The sequence below is a fragment of the Alternaria atra genome, assembly GCF_907166805.1.
Source record: "Alternaria atra isolate CS162 genome assembly, contig: 21, whole genome shotgun sequence".
Classification (NCBI taxonomy): Eukaryota; Fungi; Ascomycota; class Dothideomycetes; order Pleosporales; family Pleosporaceae; genus Alternaria; species Alternaria atra.
Window position 1 is genome coordinate 1747074 of NW_025091319.1, and position 24543 is coordinate 1771616.

General features: G+C 51.5%; 10 protein-coding genes across 10 annotated transcripts; 5 read left to right on the forward strand and 5 right to left on the reverse strand.

The window, feature by feature from the left end:
* Positions 1 to 443: 443 nt before the first annotated feature.
* On the forward strand, positions 444 to 2330 carry ALTATR162_LOCUS999 (uncharacterized protein; the record flags this gene model as incomplete). Its single annotated transcript, XM_043308594.1, has 3 exons — positions 444 to 786; positions 835 to 963; positions 1012 to 2330. 3 exons carry the CDS (start codon positions 444 to 446, stop codon positions 2328 to 2330), a joined length of 1791 nt encoding a protein of 596 aa, XP_043164529.1.
* A 271-nt stretch (positions 2331 to 2601) lies between these two features.
* On the reverse strand, positions 2602 to 2931 carry ALTATR162_LOCUS1000 (uncharacterized protein; the record flags this gene model as incomplete). Its single annotated transcript, XM_043308595.1, has 1 exon — positions 2602 to 2931. One exon carries the CDS (start codon positions 2929 to 2931, stop codon positions 2602 to 2604), a length of 330 nt encoding a protein of 109 aa, XP_043164530.1.
* Positions 2932 to 3357: 426 nt separating this feature from the next.
* Positions 3358 to 3756, reverse strand: ALTATR162_LOCUS1001 (uncharacterized protein; the record flags this gene model as incomplete). The annotated part of the gene is made up of 1 exon (XM_043308596.1): positions 3358 to 3756. One exon carries the CDS (start codon positions 3754 to 3756, stop codon positions 3358 to 3360), a length of 399 nt encoding a protein of 132 aa, XP_043164531.1.
* Positions 3757 to 4684: 928 nt separating this feature from the next.
* ALTATR162_LOCUS1002 (uncharacterized protein) lies at positions 4685 to 6367 on the forward strand (the record flags this gene model as incomplete). The annotated part of the gene is made up of 1 exon (XM_043308597.1): positions 4685 to 6367. One exon carries the CDS (start codon positions 4685 to 4687, stop codon positions 6365 to 6367), a length of 1683 nt encoding a protein of 560 aa, XP_043164532.1.
* A 324-nt stretch (positions 6368 to 6691) lies between these two features.
* On the reverse strand, positions 6692 to 6982 carry ALTATR162_LOCUS1003 (uncharacterized protein; the record flags this gene model as incomplete). The annotated part of the gene is made up of 2 exons (XM_043308598.1): positions 6692 to 6764; positions 6831 to 6982. 2 exons carry the CDS (start codon positions 6980 to 6982, stop codon positions 6692 to 6694), a joined length of 225 nt encoding a protein of 74 aa, XP_043164533.1.
* A 1144-nt stretch (positions 6983 to 8126) lies between these two features.
* ALTATR162_LOCUS1004 (uncharacterized protein) lies at positions 8127 to 8869 on the forward strand (the record flags this gene model as incomplete). Its single annotated transcript, XM_043308599.1, has 2 exons — positions 8127 to 8165; positions 8225 to 8869. 2 exons carry the CDS (start codon positions 8127 to 8129, stop codon positions 8867 to 8869), a joined length of 684 nt encoding a protein of 227 aa, XP_043164534.1.
* An 858-nt stretch (positions 8870 to 9727) lies between these two features.
* Positions 9728 to 11229, forward strand: ALTATR162_LOCUS1005 (uncharacterized protein; the record flags this gene model as incomplete). The annotated part of the gene is made up of 3 exons (XM_043308600.1): positions 9728 to 10459; positions 10510 to 10834; positions 10895 to 11229. 3 exons carry the CDS (start codon positions 9728 to 9730, stop codon positions 11227 to 11229), a joined length of 1392 nt encoding a protein of 463 aa, XP_043164535.1.
* Positions 11230 to 15766: 4537 nt separating this feature from the next.
* Positions 15767 to 19003, forward strand: ALTATR162_LOCUS1006 (uncharacterized protein; the record flags this gene model as incomplete). Its single annotated transcript, XM_043308601.1, has 1 exon — positions 15767 to 19003. The coding sequence occupies one exon, from the start codon at positions 15767 to 15769 to the stop codon at positions 19001 to 19003; it is 3237 nt and encodes a 1078-aa protein (XP_043164536.1).
* A 227-nt stretch (positions 19004 to 19230) lies between these two features.
* On the reverse strand, positions 19231 to 20336 carry ALTATR162_LOCUS1007 (uncharacterized protein; the record flags this gene model as incomplete). The annotated part of the gene is made up of 3 exons (XM_043308602.1): positions 19231 to 19503; positions 19557 to 19717; positions 19985 to 20336. The coding sequence occupies 3 exons, from the start codon at positions 20334 to 20336 to the stop codon at positions 19231 to 19233; spliced, it is 786 nt and encodes a 261-aa protein (XP_043164537.1).
* Positions 20337 to 22128: 1792 nt separating this feature from the next.
* ALTATR162_LOCUS1008 (uncharacterized protein) lies at positions 22129 to 23561 on the reverse strand (the record flags this gene model as incomplete). Its single annotated transcript, XM_043308603.1, has 2 exons — positions 22129 to 23281; positions 23335 to 23561. The coding sequence occupies 2 exons, from the start codon at positions 23559 to 23561 to the stop codon at positions 22129 to 22131; spliced, it is 1380 nt and encodes a 459-aa protein (XP_043164538.1).
* Positions 23562 to 24543: the final 982 nt, after the last annotated feature.

The following is a 24543-nucleotide window of genomic DNA, read 5'->3' on the forward strand; positions in this document are numbered from 1 at the left end:
GTTACACGACCGTCTCTTCAATGTCAACTCTTTCTTCCGCTCAGATTATGATTGATGCAAAGTTTCCAAGGTCTGTAGTTAGTAGTTCGCGAGATTGACCCTGCAGCAGCGGCGTTCACCCCGTGGGGTAAGAGGGTGCGGGGTAAATACAGCCAACAGCTAAGGCTACCACAAAGAGCTCCTCCGACGCATGCTACTGCGGGAGACCGATAGCGGCGCAAGAGTTGTCTTCGATGTACAAAACGGAGTGCACTCCTCTCGAAGCATCTGGCACTTCTACCTCACACAGTCTCCTCACAGGATTATACCGCATTGTCTTGTAGGACTGCTCCCATATCACTACCAACAACAACTATTATTTGATTTTGTCCAAGGTCTTCCGTGTCTTACTGCTCTAGTCTTTTGAGAATTTGGAGCCTCAACCAACGCGATCCTTTTTCAACATGGCTATCCTCATGCATACAACAAACCGAAAGATACTGATACCCGAGAAGGTGTCGCCAGATGGCCTAGCACTGCTAAAAGATCAGTTCGATGTAGATGAAAAGAAGGGTCTAAGTCCAGAGGAACTGAAGAACATCATCGGTGAATACGATGCTCTCATTGTGCGTTCTGAGACGAAAGTAACAGCAGAGCTGTTGAGTGCCGCGAAGAAGATGAAAGTTGTCGCCCGTGCCGGAGTGGGTGTCGACAATGTAGATGTCCAGAGCGCCACTTCACATGGTATCATTGTAGTGAATTCACCCTCTGGAAATATCAATGCCGCAGCGGAACATACCATCGCACGTGGGTAGCCCAAACAACATCATTCTCATACTGACTGACATGCTACAGTTTTGATGGCTGTGGCTCGCAACGTTGGAGATGCATCGCAAAGTATCAAAGCTGGTAAATGGGAGCGAAGCCGGCTGGTGGGTGTAGAAGCGAAGGGCAAGACTCTTGCAATAGTTGGGTTGGGCAAGGGTAAGTTTTGGATTCTCACACTGATACATCCAACTGACGCCTTCCTAGTCGGACTCACCGTAGCTCGTATTGCTAACGGCTTGGGTATGCGACTCATTGCCTACGACCCTTATGCAAACCCAAACCTAGCAGCGGCAGCTTCGGTTACCCTTCGTCCAAGCCTAGCTGAGATCCTGAAAGAGGCGGACTTTTTGACACTTCATACTCCTTTGATTGCGTCCACCAAAGGCATGATCGCTAAGGCAGAGCTGGAGACGATGAAGCCAACGGCCCGAATTCTCAACGTAGCACGTGGTGGAATGATTGACGAGGATGCTCTTGTCGAAGCATTGGACGCTGGTGTCATCGCCGGAGCAGGTATCGACGTATTTACCTCGGAACCACCAGAGCAAGACTCATCAGCTACACGCCTGATCGCCCATCCAAAGGTAGTAGCCACACCACATCTTGGTGCATCCACAAAAGAAGCTCAAGAAAACGTCTCGATCGATGTGTGCGAGCAAGTCGTCTCCATCCTCAACGGCGAACTCCCACGTTCAGCAGTCAACGCACCAATCGTCCTTCCAGACGAATACCGCACTCTTCAACCTTTCATCAGTCTAGTCGAGAAGATGGGCAGTCTCTATACCCAGCACTTCTCCTCCGTAAAGACAGGTTCCTTCCGCACAACCTTCGACCTCACCTACGAAGGCAAGCTTGCCACAATCAACACAACGAAACCCCTCTTCGCCGCCTTGGTAAAAGGCCTACTCACCCCAATCACCTCAAGCGACGGCCTAAACATCAACATTGTAAACGCAGAGTTACTCGCCAAAGAACGCGGTATCCTCATCAACGAACAGCGCTCGCGTGAAAACGTCGAAGACAAACCATACTCTTCCTTCATCACCCTACGTGCCCGTGCCTCTCGCTCCGTGAGCCAGCAACCCCGCTCAAGGAACGTCTCACCATCTGCTGCACGCACGCTCCAACAAGGCGCGACCGACGACGATGACCAAATCATCCAAGGATTCGTCTCTGGAAATAAGCCCTTCATCTCCCGCCTGGACAAGTTCAAGGGCGAATTTGTACCCCGTGGTACACTGCTCATTTGCCGCAACTTTGACTCGGTAGGTAAAATTGGATATGTGGGCAATCTTTTGGGTAAAGCAGGTGTCAATATCAAGTTTATGAATGTTGCGCCGTTGGATGAGGAGGTCGAGGAGAGGTTGAACGAGAGGAATGAAAGGAATGGGGAAGGGGAGGCTGCAGTGGGGAGTAAAGAGGCTTTGATGATCCTGGGTGTGGACAAGCCGGTTGGGGAGGATGTTGTGAAGAGGTTGATTGGAGAGGAGGGGGTTTTGGAGGCCAGTGTTGTGAACTTCTGAGGACATGGTTGGGTAGTTGAGGGAGACGATGTTCGGGCCGATGATGATGATGATGATGATGGTGCTGGTGCGGTAGCGGTGTTCAACATGCTACAATTGCTGTTCAACTCTTTTATTACATCCCATTCTTTTCAGTAGGCGCTCGAATTTGACTTGATATATACAGCAAACAACTTCGTATGTGTCGTGAATCCGTCCAGTCATCTCTCTCAGCTTATACCTCCGCACAAATCGTTTACTCATGTCCCACCTCTCTTTCTCGACAGGATCTCTACAAGTCACCCTTCTCGCCCTTCTCCTTTCCCTCCTTCTGCAACTCCTTCATATGTGCGTCGTGGTCGTCGACCTGCTGTCTGTCCGCAGCAATGTTGCTCTCGCCATGACTAGCAAGGTCCTCGCGCCATCTTCCCTCGCCCCTTTCTTGCTCCTTGAGCTGTTCTTGTTTCGCGTTTTCGACTTGTTCGGGGGTACGGTCCGCGTCCTCTTTGATGCGTAGGGTGGGTGTGCTGAGGAACGTACGGCGCGCGGTGAAAGCGATGCGCGTGCTTGGGATGGGGGTGCGCAGAGAGCGGGAGGCTGTGAGGAGAATGCGGGGCGCCATTGTGCGGTTTTTGATGTAGAAGAAATATGAAGTTTGTGGTTGGGTTGAGTAGGGTAAGAGGTTTGATGGTAAGTAGGATGAGGTGTGAGGATATTTTGTTACGCAAAGACGGATGTTGCTGCCGTGTTCTGGTGGGCATCGTCATCTACTGTGACGTCATTGCATGGGTTCAAGACAGAGGTTGCTCCACGCAAATGCCCAATGCGGTGAAGTTGCAGATAACGCGTCATTTGTGCTTGTCGCTTCGAAATTGAGATTTTCAATTGATGTGGTATATACAGTCGTAAGCCCTGAGAAGCTGTTCCCAATGCAATGATGCTGTGACGTGATGCTCCATATGCGCCTACACTACCTTCATGGCTCACTTCTACCGCTGCCCATAACGTGCCTTCATTACAAACGTTTCACCTCTTGTGGTGTATAAATTTATCCTGAGCTGTTCTTGGGCGCGCTGCCACTACCGCTGCTCTTCTTGTCCGGTGCTCCTCCATTTCCACCAACGTCGGGGCTGTTAGGTTCGCTAATGTCCTTGTTGCCTGGGCTTGCGTTCAAGCTGTTCTTTACACCACCAGCTTCTCGTTCAGCAGTTGCCTCGGCCTCCTCAGGGCTGGTCTGGTTGGGGTTGAAAGCGGCATCTGAGTGTGCAGCGCCGTCGTCGGATCCAGATTTGGCGTACTCGGTCGATCGGGGCTTCAGCGAGTCCTTGTCCTGCGCGTCTTTTTGCGCGAAGCGTGCTGGTGTTGTGCTGAGGAAGCGAGGGCGAACGACGGCAGGGCGGGCGAAGGTTGCGCGTTGTACGGCGCGTGCGGGTTGGATGCGGAACATGGTGAGGTTGTAGTGGGCGACTGGTCTTGGATGTTGGCTTGCTAGGAAGGTTTAATTGTGATGAGAGAAACCGAAGGTTGGATAATTGCGGGGATAGCAGCAATTGGGGTGTATCAAGATCGCAGTGACGAGTTGACGTGGTAGCTCGAAGCTTGTCCACGGACCCTCAGCCTGACGTCAATTCGACAAATTGCAACCGAGGCCGCGGTCCACGTGACATGAGACGCATTTATCCTCCAAACTGCCAGCTCAAGTCTTCCCCGCTTGTCGCATCGTCACAAACACCATCTAATGCTCGCTGACTAAGCACACAGATCGCGTTGGAGCGACACAATGCGTGGATGCTCAGGCCGGGGAGTCGCGCTCATCTCCGATCCCCGCCAATTCTCCCTCGCCAGGAGTTTGGCGTCTTGTGCGAGTCAAGCTTTCTTGGTGATAGGGTTGACGACTCATCAAACCTATTATGATGAGTCTGATCGGAAGACTACTCTGGTTACGTTTATCATAGAATTCTACTGGCGGCGACCAGTCCGACCAGCGATCATGGCTTTTTAGGTAGCAATAGTCACGATGTCTTATCGCATATAAGGCGTGCCTCTAGCTAACCAAGTTGCGCATCTCACTTTTCTCTCGACTCGTCGAATTTCAAATCACAGTCGTAAACTCCTACAGGCGCCTTCCGGGTCCAGCATAGCTTGCTAAAGGTCTAGAACTACCTAGGTATTCTCGGCACATTCGCGGGCTTTGAAAAGATCTCGTTGACGTGAGTCTCCGAAAAGCTATGCTTGAAATCCCATCAAGGTAACGGGAAGGAATCGTGTGCTTTTCATCCCAGTGTGTGTCTGTGTTCAGCGCCGCCATTGTTTACCGTCTTCGACGATTACTTTTGCTTCATCAACTCCATCTACACTGTACTCGAGGATCAGCCATGCCCATCTCGACCTGGATTCCGCCGCCTCCTCCAGATCCCGACTCTTTGAAGAACCCACCACCGTTCGCTCCTTTCCCGCTCATCCAACTGCGCGCCGGTAAGATCAAGAAGTCTCTCGGAAATGGCAAGATCGAGACGGCTATCTACAAAGCTCCATTGACAGGCCCCGTCAAGATCTGCGAGACGGGCATCCCTACGGACGAACATGCGTTCTATATGCATGGTGGTCCAGACAAGGCACTTCTCCACTACTGTACAGCACATTATGATGAGTGGAAGAAAGAGATACCGACCTCAGAGCACCACTTCAAGCCCGGTGCATTTGGAGAAAACCTATTCAGTGCCGAAGTTAGCGAGATGAACCTATGTATTGGGGATCGACTAGCCATTGGTGAGATCATCGTCGAAGTCTGCGAACCACGAGCGCCTTGCTACAAGCTCAACCATCGCTTCGAGGTCAAGGATATGGCGAAACGCATTCAAACACTGCTACGTACGGGCTGGACATATCGTATCATCAAGACGGGTACCATCGCCGCTGGCGACATGATCTCCTTACTTGAGCGACCGCATCCGGAGTGGACGGTAGCTCGAGTCATGTACTACCTGTTCATTGAGACCAACAACGTGGAGATGATGGAACAGATTGTGCAGCTACCGCAGCTTGGCTGGGATATCAAGGGAAAGTTCCAAAAACGTCTAGACAAGGGTGTTGTTGAGGATCATAATGGCAGATTGTGGGGTAGTGAGGACGAGAAGATGGATACTTGGAGTGAATACCGGCTTGTTGAGAAACGAAGGGAGACAAGTAACGTTTCAGCCTTTATCTTCGAATCCGTCGAAGACATACCGGAGCCGGAGCCCGTCGAACCTGGTAGCCATGTGCGACTGAAGCTTTCCTCCAAGCTTGTACGTGCCTACTCTGTCGTTGGTGGAAACTCAAAGCGCTTCGAGCTCGGTGTTGCTTTAGACCAAGCGAGTCGCGGTGGCTCCAAGTACCTACACGAACAGACCAAAATCGGTGACACACTCACCGTCGGTCGCATCACAGCGAGCTTCCCTCTCGCCAAAAATGCGGACAGACACATCATTATTGCAGGCGGCATCGGTATCACGGCCTTCATGACAGCGTTCACCTATCTCCAAGAAGCAAACCAAGACTTCCACTTTCATTATGCCGTCGCAGAAGAAATACCCTTCGCCTCCCAGATCGCCGCTCTCGGATCCAAAGCAAATATCTACAACAAAGCTGAAGGTCAACGTCTAGATCTCTCCGCTATACTCGCAAAAGCCGATGACCAAACACACATCTACACTTGCGGTCCCACACGCCTCATGGATGCTGTTGTCGCCACCGCGAAATCCTACGGGATCCCAGAGTCGTCTGTGCACATCGAAGCTTTCACGGTAGCTACATCAGGTGATCCTTTTACGGCGGAACTCAAACACAGTGGGAAAACTTTGGAAGTAGGGGCTACAGAGTCGCTGCTTGATGTGCTCAAGGCTGTGGGTATGGATATCGATAGCTCTTGTGAGGTGGGTAATTGTGGGACATGTAAGGTGGACGTCTGCGGCGGGAGAGTGGAACACCGGGGAACGGGGTTATTGGACGAGGAGAAGGAGGGAAGTATGCTGAGTTGTGTTAGTAGGGGCGTGGGGAAGATTGTGTTAGACTTGTAAGGCATTGACGAGGTGCAGCTGCCTGTATGTTAGCAACTGCAGCACCTTTTCGTCTGAATAAGAGCGATTGATCGGTGAGACATAAAAGTCAGGCGTAACTTTGTCGAACATGATAAGATCGGTATTCTTCAGGTAACTCTTACAAACGAAAATGCTTATGCTTATAACGCCAAAGACTCCAATACCAATGCCAGGGCAGATAAAAGCCCATCAATCATCCCACCGCATATTCAATATCAGATTCTCAACCTCCTTACTACTCAATCCCTTCCTCTCCTGCTTCCTCTCAATCTTCTTACTCCTCTCTCCCTCCATGAGGAAGAGTCACATGTTGCCATTGAACCACCAGGCGGCGGCGACTGGCCACCCAAGAATGCCTGCATAAAAGGGGAAGAAGCTGGATGATCGTTAGCGGAAATCCGAGAGGGAAAGATAGGTGGAGATGGGCAGGTAGAAGACTTACACAGTACTTGTCTTTACTGCTTTCTTAGAGAGGTCGCCGGCGCGCCACGCGTGGGGAGACATGGTGATGGGGTTACGGGCGAAGGGGTGGGGTTCTACCATGCCGCGGGTGACGCTGCGCCACATGAGACGGGCTTGGCTCACTGATGGCATTGTTGTGGTGGTTTGGTTTGAAGTGTCGGTTGGTTTGGAGTGTTGGGGTGAATGTATCGGTTTCGTCAAGATGGACTTTGATCGAGGATGTTCTTGTTGTGATGTTGATGACGTAGAGAAGGCGGTGTTTATGTCTTTCCTTCTATGTGAAGATGTATAGAGTGGATTGTTGGTTGCTGTTGTGGTGATGAACTGACTGTTGGATGTCTGCTACAACACGAAGAAAACATCCTATTTATCAAACCTACATTACCAACCTAGGACAACCATCCTTCGTCACAAAAACCCGCGATCGCACCACCAGAATATCGCGTGAGCCACCCATCCTCCTCCGCATCATCTACAGCCCTATGCCGCAACCCGAACGGTTGGCCTGACAGACCAGACCGGGCAAGTCAGGAACATTGAAAACAACAGTAACCAAGATCCAGGCAAAATTGAAAGAACCGTTTTTGGAAACATGACTGAGTCCCGTGGAAAGCAGTCGCTTGTTTCCGGGGCCTACTATTGGTCTGGACTGGCTGGGAGAGCTGAGTGTGTTGATGGTCGCGAGAGAGTGGTGTGATGATTAGCGGATTCTTTGTCGGTTGGGGCAGGGTCGGCAGCCGCCGACGGCATGACTCAGGCAGGCTGCGGCGCTGAAGTGACACGACGATGGTGTGACATGTTGATGCGATGTCGACGTTTTTTGGAGAAAGAAGTGCTGTGCGCCCGGCTTATTGCCGTCAAAAGAAAAGCGCGGTATTAGTGTATTTAATGTGATGATGTATATACGTCTCGCGCGCGCTGGTATCGGTAGGAAGTGCGTAGTGTACTCATTTTCCTTACCTCTAGTGACATTGCATACACTACCCTTACATCTGGCACTCCAGCCCGCCCTTGCCGTTCTCTTTCCTAGGATATTATTGTTTTGACATGTGAATTGTCAGTCATGTACTGGTGCTTCTCGAACGCGCCATCGCGCGGTTCCAATGATGACGCACCTCGGCTTCTCACTTATCCTTAGAGTTCCGGACGAAATCAGACGCGTAAAGGCGTAACAAAACCTCTCACTAACTACATCACATCCACGCAACTCCACGCAACGCATCCTGAGAGACTCCTTAACTGCTAGTAAAAAATCCAGTACTATATCAAAAAGAAAATGGCAACAGCTGTACTCGCAGGTAGCACAGGCTTGGTCGTACGTTCACCGCAATCCTTGAGATAAGCATAGCATCCAGTCCTAACAAAAAGATTCAGGGCTCAAACATCCTCTCCCAGCTCCTCGCACACCCCTCCTTCTCCGCCATCCACGCATTTGCACGCCGCGACCTATCCAATCCCGCAGGCTCAACGAAGCTCCAGCCCATAATCGCAACCGACTCATCACAATGGCCCAGACAGTTCCCGTCCTCGCAGAAACCCAGAGTCTTCTTTAGCGGTCTTGGTACAACACGCGCACAAGTCGGCGGCTTCGAGGCACAGCGCAAGATCGATTACGACCTGAACCTCGATCTTGCGAAGACCGCCAAAGAAGCCGGCGTAGACACGTATGTTTTGATTAGCAGCAACGGCGCAAGCACCGCTTCATACTTTGCATATCCCAAGATGAAAGGCGAACTGGAAGAGGCTGTCAAGGGTCTCGGCTTCAAACATACGGTCATTGTGCGTCCCGGTCTGATTGTTGGGGACAGGACAGAGTCGCGGCCGGCTGAGGCTGCGCTGAGGGGTCTTGCGAAGGGATTGAGGGGCTTGACGCCCAAGATGACGGACTGGTGGGCGCAGGATGCTAGTATGATCGCGAGAGCCGCAGTGAATGCTGGGGTGCAGTGTATGGAGGGGAAGAGAGAGGAGGGTGTATGGCATGTGGAGATGAAGGACATTGTTGCGTTGGGCAAGGAGTAGGAGGTCAGACTGATCCTTGGGCACCAGTTGCCCGTATATGATACCCTTTTACAAATTTCTCTTAGTGGTGGAATGTCACGTATCTGAAGTGGGATCTCATTTCTCGAAATTGAACGACGTTTATGAGTTTGTCATCATGGCAGATATGGACTGCACACTTTCTAGGCACTTTTTGTTGTTGTAGAGTGCGTTTGGACGATCGTAGTATGGATCAAAGCGTGATCAAAAGAAGGAACATATCACGCCGTCATGCTTGTTACTTTTTGTATACAGTTGCTCCATCTTGATTCCCAAAACCACACGATGATGCGCTTGGTCGGCAAGCTTCGTGTAACTTTATTGCAAAGTTAGCGTGCAATCTGACATTGTTTCCAGCCTCATACTTGCCAAGAATAGTCGGCTTCTTCCGCCGCTCAATGCACGTTGGACCCTTTCCAGCATATGCTAAACTCGACACGGCAGGGTCACGACTACCTCGCGGCTTCCCCGCCTCCCTAAAGGGATCCTCCGGAACTTGACATGCAACCAATTAAACGGACTAATGAGACTGCGCCGCACCAGCTTCCTGACCACTGATTACCCCTGTATCCCTTCCTTGTTTGCGTCGCTCAAATTCCCTCTTTCACTTCCCGTGTTGTACGACCCGAGCTAATCTACATGACATGCCTCCGAAGTCCCAGCGAAGCAGAGCCTGCGCTCAATGTCGATCTAGACGCGTCAAGGTGTGTTTTCTCAACACTTGACCAAGTTGATAACTCATTCATCCCGCAGTGCGACGAGACACCAGAGATATGCAACCAATGTCGCCGTCTGGGGCTCACGTGTTCTGGGGCTGTCCAGGGCTCCATTGTCATCGATATGACAGAGCGAGTAGCCAAGCCAAGAGGAAGAAAGAAGAAAGAGACGGCAAGAGCTACAATGACGGTCCGTGGGAAAGAGGATGATCGACCATCAGCTACTCCACGTCATATCCTTCCTCAGGGCGAGGCCTCAAGCAAGACTAACCAAATGCCGTCATCACGCTCAGCATCTTCCTCCACAACCAGAGACGCCGAGACAGTGGAGCAGGCCATGGTAGCCATCCGCCACCAGTACCGACCTCCCATGTTGAACCAACCTTCAAGAGTCTTACCGGAAGCTCTTGACACTGCTTTCCTTTCCCACTACGTTGAATTGAACAAGGGTGGAAGCCAGTATGCGCCTGAAATTCAATGGCTCGGCCATATACCAGAGATTCACAGCAACGCCAAAAAGCCTGCGGTTCGGTTGTCTCTACGAGCAGTCTCCATGGCATTTTATGGAAAACACCATCACGACCCGAGCATTCTCATCGACTCTTGGAGATGGTACACCGTGGCCTTGAGCGCTCAAAGAACGTCAATAGCAAGACTAAAGAAGGACGCTATCCCCGATGAAGAAGAGGTTCTGGTACCTCTCATCATGTCCTTGTATGAGTTGTATGTGGGCGCGACTGCGTCTGGCGCTATGGCTCATATCGCGGCCGCAGCTGATATTATGAACATGCGTGGGCCAAGCAACTGTGGGTCTGGTGCCATATGGCCGCTGTTCAAGGGAATCCGTAGCTCTGATGTGAGAAGATGAACCAAACAAGTTTAATCTCCTTACGCTGACGATAATAGGCCCACAAATGTGTAGTTTTCAACAAAACGTCGGTCTACGCCGCACCAGACTGGATGACACTACCGTTTATCGGTAAGCCGCGAGACGCGCACCAAAGTCTTGCAGACATCGAGCTCATGATTCCCCATTGCATGGCCTTCCTAGAGATACCTGGCTCAATGCGTGTGCTTTTTTCAACCTCAATACCGGCACACGTTGATGTTCGTCCTTGCAAAGAACTCGCGTGCAAGTTGATTAGAGATCTTGACGAATGGGGTCGGGCATATCCTCACTTAGCTAGCCTCTCCAGAAGCCCGCGTGGTACACCTGCACCTGCAGAGAGGGGTACGTCGAAACCAACCAGGCGAGGATCATCCAGTTCAAGTCCACCTAATACTTTCGTAGCACTGATCGCGTCGAATTACGTTTCCGACCGTCTCATGATGAACATGATCATGCACAAGGTGCAAACAGAATCGACTGCGCCACTGGAGCCGTACGAGAATACTACTGCGCATTATTACGACGAAGCCACGAAAGCTGCCGTGTCTATCATAGAGGCTGCGGTGGAGATCGAACGGAAGCAAGCTCCAGGCTTTGACCTGCTGCGTAGTATCGCGCCGGTGATGGCAGTCGCTTTCGCTGCTCCGACAGTGGAACTGAGAAAAGATGCGGTGGACATAATGACGAGATGGGCAGGCAAGGTCGGTGGACTCGGTTCGGTGATCAGCGCGATTTGATGTCAGCCCGACTCTTCGTCGTTTGGATGTGTCAACTCGGTCTCCACCTTTACAACTCGCATCCTCAGCACGAGAGCTTTACAATTGTGACAAGTCGCTCTGATACGGTGTTCTTCAGCCCGCCGTTTGTGGTCCTTTTCCTGGGCTAACAGTCGATACACGTCGGCCTCCATCCGTTTCTTTCTCGACAATCCCAGACTTGGTCCTTGACGTACGATGGACAGGCTCGAGGCCATGGTCTCTCCGGTAGCACGTAATCAAAACTCTGAATAGTCATCGGCTGGATGAACGAGATCAATAGCAACACCTTCGAGACGTGGAAAGCTGCTAGAGTGTGATGGTCTTCCTAGCGTGTCTAGGATGTCTCCGTCTAAATCCGAAGGGCTGTTTCCGTCTCTCTTGGTCGCACCACCAAACCGTACTCGCCCTTGTGACCTTTTCTGGCCTCGCGCTTTCGCATCCATATCGATAGATGTCGGTACAATACTGTTCTCTAAGGTGCGGCGTTAGAGTGTTTGTCTCTTTCTTTGTTGCGGTCGCGATTCGCTTGCATCTTTATACGTCCCGCGCCCTTGGTTCCTGCCCTGTGGGGCCATTGACTTGTCTCTTATAGTGATAAGAGAGTCGCTGATAATGCTTGGAAGCGGTCGCTTGTCTTTATGTTCATTTAATTGCACCACGAGCCAGGCTATTGCCTTTTGCACATCGGCAGTCGTCACAGCCGCCTTGCCCAACGCCGTCGACTTTATGCACCGCTGTCATACTGCATCGCGTAGCAGTCTTCTTACCAGTTCAACTTCGCCGTGAAAGTTTGGTCGTTCAATATAGGCATCGCGCTGTGTCGGAGTGCAAAGAGTCAGAAACGATTTTACGTGCCTTTCAAGAATGTCGTTACTGGGTGTGAGTTCTGTAAGGAGTTGGAATAGCGCAACATTCCATAGGCCCGGTCAACCTTAATCCGACCCACTACCTCAACACAGAAGGACTGCTCAAGAGTCTTATCCAAGGGCTTTCATAGCTGTCTGACTTCTGAACTAAGGACTTGAGTCCAGTAGTGCTCCCGCGCGATGCAGCCGAATACCTGTAATTTCTTAACTCGAGATCGCAGCTCACTTCTGTGGCCATTCAACCCTCACTCCAAGCCAAAATGGACAGCATCCCTCAAACCTCTCGCCTGATACTTCCAGGAGCAGGAAGTCCGATCCTGCGCAATATTAAAAAAACCTGGAATATACATGACGCTAGCCTTGCGGGTTCTTTCGAACTGTACCCTCACGGCGAGCACAGCGCAAATCAGTGGTCTCCGCCATTTCAACTCAGACTAGAGCGAGTTGTGAAGCTCACGACAAAGTGGGAAAAGGACCAAATCATGCAGCAACTGCGCAAAGTCGTGTACTACAGGCGCCAGGGAAATGAAAGTCGGCTGTTGTGTGCAACCGTCGGCGACCTTGAGACGCTATGTCGGCGTATCTTGCGCACGAAGATCTGGGAGAGACATGCGATAGCAAGGCTAACTTCTCAGGAGAGGCACACCATACAGCAGGTAAAGAACGCTGGTCGGTCGATATCCTCTTTTCATCCTCAATATAGACGCGACGACATACGCAGCCAGGGTCGACACTCATCCGAAATCCCCGAAAAACCTCCTTCATTCTTTCGAGTGTAACGTACACGACCCAGAAAATACCTACGTCGACCTTGGAATACCATCAAAACCATTTGCCGTTCTTCCGCGCCAAACGCAGCTTCTTTTGTCCGTCTCACACCTACGGGATTGTCTTCAACACCGCCAGCTATCATCATCCTCGACGTCAGATATCCTCACTATATCTATCTCAAGCCTATATATGGTCTTATCAAGCATCATATGACACCAAACACAACCGATACATACCCCTTGCAAGAAACGAGCCTCGGATAACCGAAGAGATTACAAGAGCAATGTCAGAAAGTAAGCAGTCTAGAAGAGCTCCCCATACGTCATCGAAGGTTCCACTAGCCGCAGTCGTGCGTCAAGCAGAGGTTAGAAAACTTCTCGCTGAGCACAAGGCGGCGCAGAGGAGGCATAATAAACCTACGAGGCCGCCACGAAGAGGCAGACTTTCACCTCCAGGATCGACGAAATGCCATTCCGGTCTGTCGCCCTTACCCCGATTAGAACCACCATCAGCATCAAAATCCTGCCCGCCGCAGAGCCAAGATTGGATGCAGTCTCCCCTAGGCGCATCGTCATGCAGTTTATCTGAGACTCACGCATCACAATATCGAACACGTCAAAGAAATTCTAGTCATACTTTCACTGAAGAATACTTCGCGAAGTGTGTTACATGGCCGCTTCTTGCTCTACGGCCATCAGGTGCATCTGTAACCAATGAATTAATGCTCATAGAAGGTGAGATGGAGCTTTACAGGATCGAAGAAGCCTGTGAGGAATCTGTTGGACGGAAACTACTGTTTACTTACAGGAAAAGGTTGCTTAGACATGAGAAGGATACTCTTATAGCTGGGCTTAATGTGGAACGTCGGCGAAAGTAGTCCGTGAGGGTAGGGAGAAGGGCGGGACGATACCACTAGCCGAATGTATGCGCAGTTCGGCTTTGAAGAGACTCGCTATCGTATGGCCGCCCAGGCATAGACAGAATTTGTACGACTTTGAATTAAACATACATAATCTTGATGTCAAATGTTTTTCAGTATTTCAGGCACGGTACCCGCTGTAGGTATTCACAATATCTCATATTGTATACCTGTTGATCCAAACGATACCGAAAACCACAATGATAGAACCACGGATATTTGAAATGCAAGTGACACGTTTGTGCCAACGTCAACATTTATCGTTACATCTCTCACTTCGTGTAAATCGCATCACACCGACTGTGGCTTAGGGACACCCCTCTTAACACCAGGCTCACCCAAACCAGGGATAACCAAAGGCGCTCTCCTCTCCATAGGCGTCCTGCCAATGGGGAAGAACTTAGTAATCGTGTGACTGGGTCCATATGCCTCCTCAACGAGGTATACTGTGACTCTCCACCAAGCGCAAAGCGCACTCAACATCCAGATGTAACTTGCAGCCTTCATGCCCGTGGTTACGCCGCCAGTAAGACTGTCGCCCGAAGCACTAGTATTGGCTATCGAAGTCAACTAGCTGGCAGGTGAAGGATGTCGAACATGGCATTCTCTCGTGGTTTTGATCTGCCACGTATTAGTGCGAGCTTTGACTCACGTATTTGTTGCATTCATCGCTATTATGAAGCTGAGCTTCAGCGAAGCCAGCTCTCGCCGGAACGCGTTAATCTCGTCTTGCGCTCGACTTCCTCTAAACATATCCATACACTTCACATGTCTCTTCAATTTGGTGACTTTACTAGTAAGAGTCACCTCTTCTCGTAGACCGTTCTTCCGTAGACACCTAGTGAAGGCGTCGATATGGGTCATTGCTAATTCCAAGAGTCTACTGTTTTCAACCTGGGATTCTTGCGGAAGTTGGTGCTGGGAGTCCTCTAAAGCGATTGGTACCAAGCTCAGAGTGGCCTTGAATTCGGTCACTCCATCGATCGCTCCGATTAGTAGAGTGACATACCACGCAGATCCCAGACTCGTGTAAGGATCGCAGCGGCATGGTTGGCAGCGCTAATGAGAGTGATTATACCCGCCACTAGATTTATTGTTTCCATATTATTAGCTCGTATTGACAGAGATGCTGGAGATCACAGTTCTCGATGCGCTGTTGAGCTAGCTGTGCAGACGTGAGCGCCTGAAAATATTGGACGCCATGCTGGAGGCACAGTGCTGTGGCCTAAAGTCATCTGATGCTGGTCATACGACGCTATAGGTGTACGAGCTGGGAAAAATCTCTTGCAACGGCCGGAAAATACTGCGATAGTTCACAACGCAGCATGCATGCGGCCTGTCATTGGATTGGTATGTATGCACCCGGTTTGTACAACTCGTCGTTCATACTCAGCCTTGTGTAAGGTCACTCAGACGCGCGAGGGATACGACAATGAGATACGTGCGATGATAGTGACCAACGACGGTCCTTGTGTCGGGATGAAGATAATATGCGACGACGCATTGGATAAAGGTTGGCGGTTTGGACTGTACACTTTGGAAGGCCACACGGTGTTGGTGATTAGATCTCCGAGAGCCGCGATTTCCCCGCTGTCACGCTTCTGATATCTTGGCGTCTCAAGCACGCAATTCGCGCTAGGGCCAAATTCTCGTCGCGTCAAGGCGACATTCCGCGCATTTGCAATCTATCGCCCGAAAGACGTGCTAGAGCATCCAGAAAGAGCCAATCATGGCGTGTACGATGGATTGCGTCTTGCTCGGTCGGTCTTCTGCCGATGTCGCTACTGGACGACGGCACTTTTTGGCTGCTACGAGGCGACAAATCTACGACAGCGATATACTCCCTCGGTGAAGCGCCCGGAGAGTCGTAGTAACTCTCACACTCTCTCATACCTCCAAGAGAGACTCTCACTGCCTCTACTGAAAGGCTGAGTTGCTGAGGCGCATACTTGCATTCAAGATGCATTTCCAGCAGACGGAATCCGCTGGCCCTGGTGCTGAGCAGAACGCACCCAAGGACTTCAACAAGAAGTCGTCCAGTCTGCCGTTTGGTCAGGACCTCTCCTACCAATCCATCGGTGGCCCTACCTACCTTACCGCCCAGACTCTGGTCCAACAGGTCGCGTACGCCCTCTCGGATAAGATCTTCGCATACTCGGCTGAGTCCTTCGACCTGGATGTAGCAGTCAAGTACTGGCAAGAACAGGGCGAGAAGAATGCTTTCGGATACCAGACGGGTGTCTCCTCCCTCGAGACCAGGACCGGTGCTGGCGCCATTGCATTGGGATACATGTTCTCCAAGGACTTTGACTTGAAGAAGCGCCATATCCCCCAGTCGATCGTCGCCTCCTCTTCCACGTTGAACTACCTCCGCGCTTCGCTCGATCAGCTGTCCGCCCTCTACTCGGTCGCCAACCCATTGACCGCCCACATCGCCGCTGTCGACTACTCTGCCAGCTCTAGCGCTGGCCTTGTAACCGATTATGTCTCTTCCCTCGCACTCGCCGATGACCTCGGTCTTGGTCTCGTCTGCAGCCCGTCCGTCTTCGAGACTCAGCACATGTCCCTGTTCGCTACCCTCCTATCGAGCGTCCTCCCCACAATCCACACATACGATGGCATTAGCGTAGGAAGGGAAACAGCCAGGCTGGTAGATACTCTCGACCAGACTAGGCTGCACAACAGCTACGAGGCGGTGCTCAAGGCTGTCTCCGAGGTCGACAAGAAGCACTCCGACACTGCTGGACGCGTCTTGCGTCTGCTCCAAGCCTTCAACGACGAGCTCGGTGAGGACTACAAGCTCTTCGATTACTACGGTCATGAAGAGCCCGAGAGTGTCCTAGTCGTCTTTGGTACCGTAGAGGCTTCGTTGACTGCCCAAGTCGCCAACGCCCTTTCCAAGGATGGTGACAAGGTCGGTGTAGTCAACGTCCGCGTCTACCGCCCATTCGTTGAGGAAGCTTTCCTTGAGGCGCTTCCAAAGAGCACTCGTCGCATCGCCGTTCTTGGTCAGGTCAAGGATGAGGCTGCTGTGCTCGACCCCGCGGAATACTCTAGGCTCTACTCCGACGTCTTGGCGTCCGTCCAGTTCGCCTACGACAGGGACGTTGAGGTCACTGATGTCAAGTACTCCCGCGAGCAGGTCTGGACTCCCAGCAACTTCCTCGACGCCTTCCGTCAGATCCATGCCGAGAAGGAGGGAGCCGAGGTCCGCTCATACGTTGACATCTTGAACACTGCCGATGTCAAGCAGTACAGCTTCTGGAACCTGGACGAATCATCTGCTGCCAACGCGCCTGTTGTACTGGGCAAACTCCTCTCAAGTGACTCTTCCAAGAACGTGTTCGTCCGTAGCGGCCATGACAACCTCGTGCAGGGTGGTGTCACTCGCACTGACATTCGCAATGCTGACTACACCATCGAGGCGCCTTACGCTGTTGAGCAAGCTGATGTTGCATTTATTGGCGACATTGCTATCCTCAAGGAATTCGATGTCCTGAACAGTGTCAAGCCTGACAGCTCCATCATTGTCAAGCTCCCTGGTGTGAAGAACGAGGACGTAGAGAAGAAGCTGTCACCTGCTTTCCGCAAGGCGCTTGTCGACAAAGACGTTCAGCTATTCGTTCTCGACCCTGCTCTATCTGAAGCAGTCGCTGAAGATGAGTCTCTGGAGTCCTTCCTTATACAACTGGCGTTCTTGAAGGTGGCCCGTGAAGACCTCTTGACTTCTGGCTTGAGCAAGCTTGCCGCTATCAATGGCAGCTCTGACATCTTTGAGAAGCTCGCTCAGCAGCTCGAGAGCGCCCTTCGTGAGGTCGAGGTTCCCGCGGCTTGGGCCACCGTCGACGAGGACGTTGAGCCCATTCGTCTCCCATCAGACATCAACGTCAACAGCTTCGCTCCCTTTGACCGTATCGAGCCCGAGCCTCCGACCCTGCTCAAGGATTGGCAAATCGCAGCCAAGGGCTTTGCTTTCAAGGAGGCCTTTGGCACGGCGAACCAGGTCCGTCCTGATCTTGGCTTTAAGACCAGTGTTGTTCACGTCAAGGAGCGTCGCCGTCTCACACCGAAGGATTACAACCGTAACATCTTCCACATCGAGTTCGATCTTGGTGACTCTGGTGTTACTTACGCTATCGGTGAGGCTCTCGGTATCCACGCAGAGAACGACGAGAGACAGGTCGACGAGTTCATTAAGTGGTACGGTCTCAACCCCAATGAGATCGTTGAGGTTCCATCTCGTGAAGACCCCAACGTCCTTGTCAACCGAACTGTCTACCAATCTCTCATGCAAAACGTCGACATCTTCGGGCGCCCACCAAAGCGCTTCTACGAATCACTTGCCGAGTTCGCCGATGACGAGCGCGAGAAGCGTGAGCTTCTGCAACTTCTTAGTGCGGAAGGTGCTACTGAGTTCAAGCGCCGCGCTGAGGTTGATACTGTCACCTATGCCGACATTCTTCTTGAGTTCCCATCTGCTCACCCAAGCTTCCACGACATTGTCCGCATCGTCAGCCCTATGAAGCGCCGCGAATACTCTATTGCCTCCGCACAGAATGTAACTCCCAACTCCGTCTCCCTGCTCATCGTCACTGTCAACTGGGTCGACCCCAAGGGCCGTGACCGATTCGGTCAAGCCACACGCTACCTCAACAGCCTCAAGGTCGGCTCGCCTGTCACTGTATCCGTCAAGCCGTCTGTCATGAAGCTTCCTACCAAGACCACTGCGCCCATCATCATGGCCGGTCTGGGTACTGGTCTTGCTCCTTTCCGTGCCTTCGTCCAGGAACGTGCCTACCAGAAGCAACAAGGTCACGAAATTGGTGAGGTCTTACTTTACATGGGATCTCGCACTCAGCGTGAAGAGTACCTATACGGTGAAGAATGGGAAGCATACCAAGACGCTGGTATCATCACTCTCCTTGGTCGTGCCTTCTCTCGTGACCAACCTCAGAAGATCTACATTCAGGACCGCATGAGGGAGTCATTGAAGGATATCCGAAGAGCTTACCTCGAGAAGGAGGGTAGCTTCTACCTCTGTGGACCAACATGGCCTGTACCTGATGTCACTGAGGTGCTCCAGGAGGCTGTCGAAGTCGAGCACAAGGTCAAGAATGCTGGTGCTAAGAAGATCGACGGACGCAAGGAGATTGACAAGCTGAAGGATGAGGGAAGATATGTGCTGGAGGTCTACTAGATACACGTTGTTATGAGATAGATTTATGATATTCAATTCTTAAGGCCATAGTGCCATTGGTCAAACTACTTCACCCTGTACCAAACGCTTTTAGGGATGTACAAAAACCTCCAAGGCCCCAAGATTCAACCACTGAGTGCACAAAACTGATCCCAGGAGTCCATGGCAGTTACTAGAGTTCCATTTGCAGCAAGTCAAATCGGGAATTAAAACACCTTAACAACACCCTACTTTCCCGCCATCCGGGCCTTCTTAGCGCGGAGACGTGCAAGTTTGAGCTCTGCTTCCGCAGCAGCCACTTCCGCATCGATGTCATCATACTCATCTTCTCCAGCGACAGCAGCTTCTTCCACCATGACTTCCTCACGATCAAGAAACACTGGGTTGCCAATGTCGTTGCCCTGTTCCTCGATGCCGGGAGACTCGCGCTTGATCTTAGGGAACTCGCGACCACGGCGCTCATGACCTGGAGTGCTGAACGATGGGGTCATCATGGGTGGCTGAGGAGATACGTACTATTCTGGCGAGGCTGGTGGGGAGGTTGCTAAGAGACCTGGCGGCCATGGACAGAGAATGGTGGTTGACCGTATGGTGGATAGCCGCTGTAACCGTTATAGTCACCATAGCTGCGACCGTAGCCACCGTAGTCGCCAAAACCCTGCAGAGGCGTCACCATCGGACGGCCCCACTGGTCGATTGATGCCCTCCGCCATGCTGTTGAGTAATGTAGTCGTCCGAATCTGAATCGGATGCGCCAGGAACCTCTTGATCGGCGCTCACCGACCCACCCTCCTGGTCAGAAGACTGCACTTGCAAGATACGATCCACATCCTCATCGTCCACCTCTTAGTCCTTGCGATTGACAAGCAGGTGTTTATACCGAATACCAAACGAGTACTTCACCTCCCAGTCCTTGACGAGCATGTCCTCGATAACATCGAAACCCGTGGTGACGAGTTGTGGCTTCCGGTTCCCGGTGACACTTGGGAATGTAGGACTTGATGAAGTGTTTGCCCCAGTAGGTTTCGATCTCCTTGCTGATGGCCTTTTCAGCCTTCATATCATTTTTCTTAATGGGCTTGGATCCATGGGTGCCTGGACCTGGTCTCTTGTCGGTCTTCTTCGTAGGCTTGATTGGCAAGTGCCTGATGGTCTCATGGGTTGATGGGCGAACGTTGCGGCGCAGACATCTAGCAGCAATCGGCTTGTCATCTGATGAGTCCTGAATCGTCTGGACCCCTTTGGACTGATGGTCTATGGGCATCAGCTCCTCGGCATCGTCATCATTGATGACGATATGCTCCGAGCTGATTGGAGGAGCGTCGATGCTCATAGTTTTCTAGTAGTTCTTTATCAGCGGGAAGAACTTTGATGTTTGGAGTGGCTACTAGCGCTGTCAGGAATACTCACTGAAGACAAGGGCCGTGGACCGTCTGAAACGATCTGAGATCTGGAGCAGGTGGGTACAGGTGGTGGAGAATCGTTGACTGAACTATAGTCTGGACTGGACATGTGCTCGAAATACTCTGGAGAGTAGAAGCGTGCCAGACTGGTGGCTGTGTGCTTTCAGGGGCGGAAGACTTGGAGGTGTATGAAGGGGCTGATACTTGAAAGTTTGTTCTTGCAGCAGCAAATCTATGTCACTAAAATTCACGAGGGTTGTTTGTTATTGACGCTGTGTAGAGGTGGAGGAACAGTCTTGTCCTGGCAAGAGCGCTTTATACACTCACTGGGCCAGTGGTAGAGACGTACGGTCTACGGTCAGCGACTAGCCCCCATGTGATTGTACACTGGGAAGGGTATGTGTATAGATGGATGCTGGTGATAGAGCGACATGCACCGCCTGGGGTTGATGGTGAGAGGGCGGGCACTACACCTGGCCGACAGTCAGTACCGCCAACATGTCGTAGAGCGCAGGAACGAAGCGCAAAGGTTGCTTTCTACTGACTGGAACGGAACCTTACAACTGACAAAGAGTGACCAGCAAGTAATGGCGACGATGCGCTGCACTTCCGCTGGTTCATAGCGATATGTAATGTTGCTCCTGAGTTAGCATCGCTCCACATCCAACAGGCTATCATAACATGTTTTGAATAAATATTGAAGTCCGCACTTTTACCTACAACGTACACCTTCTGATCAAAACGATAATATGTGCGAAGTTGGTACCGGAAGATGAGTTGTTCCCGCATGGTCGCCAGAATAAGCTGGTGCGTTTTCCGCAGCGGGGATTCCGCCAGGATTCTATCGGGCATTGGGAGCCACTTGGCCTTGATATATTGATAGATGCTGTTGATGTTCTTGGCTCTGAGGCCAATCGTGCATGGCATGGATATATATACGACAGTGAGCGAACCCTGGAAGAACTTCGTGGAAGAGTTACTGCTGACACTGAAAACGCTCAGAAGCGCCTTCAAAGGTCGACCAAAGACCCAATACCCCCTGCTGCCAACAAGGTACGGACGACAGCGAGCCGAAAGGCAAAGAAGAGAGGAAATACACCGCAGATACCTCCACTTGGAACAGAAGTGCCAAAACTTTTCTTGTATTCCAAGAATCCACTGCTTGCGGGCGTCAGGTCGTTTGAGCAGCATGCGCTTGTCAACCAGCTTCGCAAGGAAGCCACAAACTAAACACGGCTGGTACACGAAACTTACTAGATTCGCAATGCTCTAGTATTCGAGGGGTATATCTTGAAAGATTGATACTGGAACGGACTGGATGATCTTGTCAAACTATACAGCGACCGTTTCTTCACTCTGGGCTGCGAACAATCTAGGAGTTTCGCAGAGGCCGCAGACTGCTTCAAGGTACTGCAGAACGTGTAAGAGGCAAGAGATTACAGCTCCAAGCAACAGTCAAGAATCCCGCACGAGCAGTGCCGGTAATTAATGCAGCAAGTGGATAGCATTATCAAGGGGGGAATACCAGAGGACATACAGTACAAGGTTGACTGACCTTACCAATCATGCCTCGCGCTTGTGAACGAGTTCATGCGCGACGGTAATCCAAGAAGGGAAATGATGGAGAATCGTTGTTAAGGTCGCTAAGACTTTCGAGGAGAAGATGGAGAAGTACGAGTGACAATGTCGTAAAGATTAATTCCAACCGATCCTACAGCTAGCTTACAGCCGACTTTGAATCTTCTCTAGTGTATCGCCAAGCGCGTACTCACTCGCCACCGTCTTGCTCCTCACCTTGTCCCCCTCCTCCTTCGTAACGTAGCGTGCCTCCACAGCAGGGTTGTAGGAGAACTGACTCGCTTGCTTGACTTCCTCATCACTCATCTTCACATTCTTCTTTCCGTCAGCGCGTTTGTATACGTTGATCACGACAGCTCCGCCCAAGCCCAGGTTGTGCTGCAGCGCTACGTCCGCTCCATCGGCGAGTCTGTTGTTGGCCCAGCCTCGAAGCTGCCATGTCAGTTCTGCGCATTGAGCGAGTCCAGTCGCACCGAGAGGATGCCCTTTGCTGATGAGACCACCTGATGGGTTCACGATGGGTCCTTTGCCGCCGTATGTGATATCGCCATTGCGCACCATCATGTGCGCTTTCCCGGGTTCGCTGAAACCCAGACCTTCTAGTAGTATGAGCTCGTTCGCTGAGAAGCAGTCATGCAACTCTGCGACTTTAATGTCTTTTGCATTAACACCGGCCTCCTTCAAAGCTGCTTGTGCCGCGCGCTTGGTCATGTCGTAACCAACCAAATCCATTGATGACTTGGAGTAGAGCTGGGGTGAATCCGTCATCAGAGACTGGCCGGCGATCAGGATAGCTTGAGACTTCAAATGTGGTCTGGCATCCAAGAACTTCTGGCTCACGATGACTGCCGCACCCGCCCCATCGCTTGTCGGGCTGCATTGGAGTTTCGTCAATGGGTAATGAATCATGGGCGCCTTCTCGATCTCCTCAAGTGTGTAAACATCCCTGAACTGTGCATAGGGATTCTTCGAGCTGTGTTCATGGCTGATCCTCGCAATCTCGGCGAAGTCGCGCGCCTCAGCGCCATACTTCTCCATATACTCCAGACCCGCGTTGGCGAAATATTGAGCGTTAGGTGGAGAGTTGCTTATGCCGCGAGTATCCGCCATCATACGCATCGAGAGACCCATGGGAGAAGGGCGGTCATTCCATGCAGACTTGATGGATCCCGGTTGCATCTGTTCGAACCCGATAACGAGCGTGCAGTCAACTGCTCCGTTCTTGATCAGGGTTCGCGCTAGATGAAGTCCGGTCGATCCAGTTGCGCATGCATTGTTCGTGTTGTAAATTGGAATACTGATGGTTGTCAGTGCCTTCATATCACACGCTACCGTTCACAAATGCTGTACCTGGACATGCCAAATTGGTAGAAGATCCTTTGGCCGCTTGTAGTGTCGCCGTAGCAGTAACACGCAACTCCCGTCTCAACATCATCGTAGTTGATCTGTGCGTCCAACATTGCTTTCACGCCCGCTTCATATCCCATCTCCGGATATGCACGCGTCTGACGGGGCTTGATGAACTTGGTGAGCCCAACGCCGAGGACATAGGCTGGAATTTCATTTTTTGGAGCCATAGTGATACAATTATCAGTAATACAGTTTATGTGACATTGATGAGGCTATAGTGGTAAGTTCAGATCAAAATCGCCGGCATGAAGACGGGTATATGCACATATGGTACCTGGCGGGAGGCGACATCCTGTACCGAGGTTCGATTATTCGATTACCCCACCTGAACACCTCCGCATCATCAGCACGTTCGACTCGTTCCTCATCCAAAGAGTGCACAGACCGCCTTAGGTTGGGAGTAGGTTCAACGACGTGTTGGACACATCGATGTGTCGGCGTATGCTTGACATGTTCGCGGTCCCGATTACCGCGCCGTGCCTCAGTCGTTCCTGATTGAGCTAGTGTCAGGCGGACTAGGATTCGGGTACGACGCGACGCGATGGCCGCTGAACGTCAAGCCAAACATCTCCATCTCGTCAATCGCCACTTCATATCGAGCAGCCGTCGGAATATACCTTCGGGTTCACGAGGTCGTCTTCACTCCGCAGAAGAGTTGTCGGGCGCTTGTACGCAAAGACGCCCACGTACAGCCTGCGCAAAATCCACCAGTCGTGAACGCGTCACCTTTTCGATACTTCAATGTTCCATCTCTTCTCCCCATATGCCGGTGTTCCGGAGTTGCTATCAGCTTGAACCTTGCGACAGTGTTTGTTGGAAGCTGATGGATACCAGCAAATTGATGGGATCCATATCTTTTTTTGCATTCGCACTCGGAGCCACATAATCGACAAGGCGGCCTGACTCCTACAACCACCGGGACAAGCAGAAGATAAGGTGTACTCGACTCATCGGTCTAGTCCGAGAACCATGGGTGCAATCAATAGCAGGTGGTGTTTTGCTCAGCGACCCACGCGCAATTTGCAAAGGATGGCGGTTCCTGCCTTGGCGATTCGTTTCGAAACAGCTAGACTCCACCTCGACGTCAGGTTCATGCCAAACAAACGTGAAACACCATGATCAACGAATGAACGCGACTGTGTTTCCGAA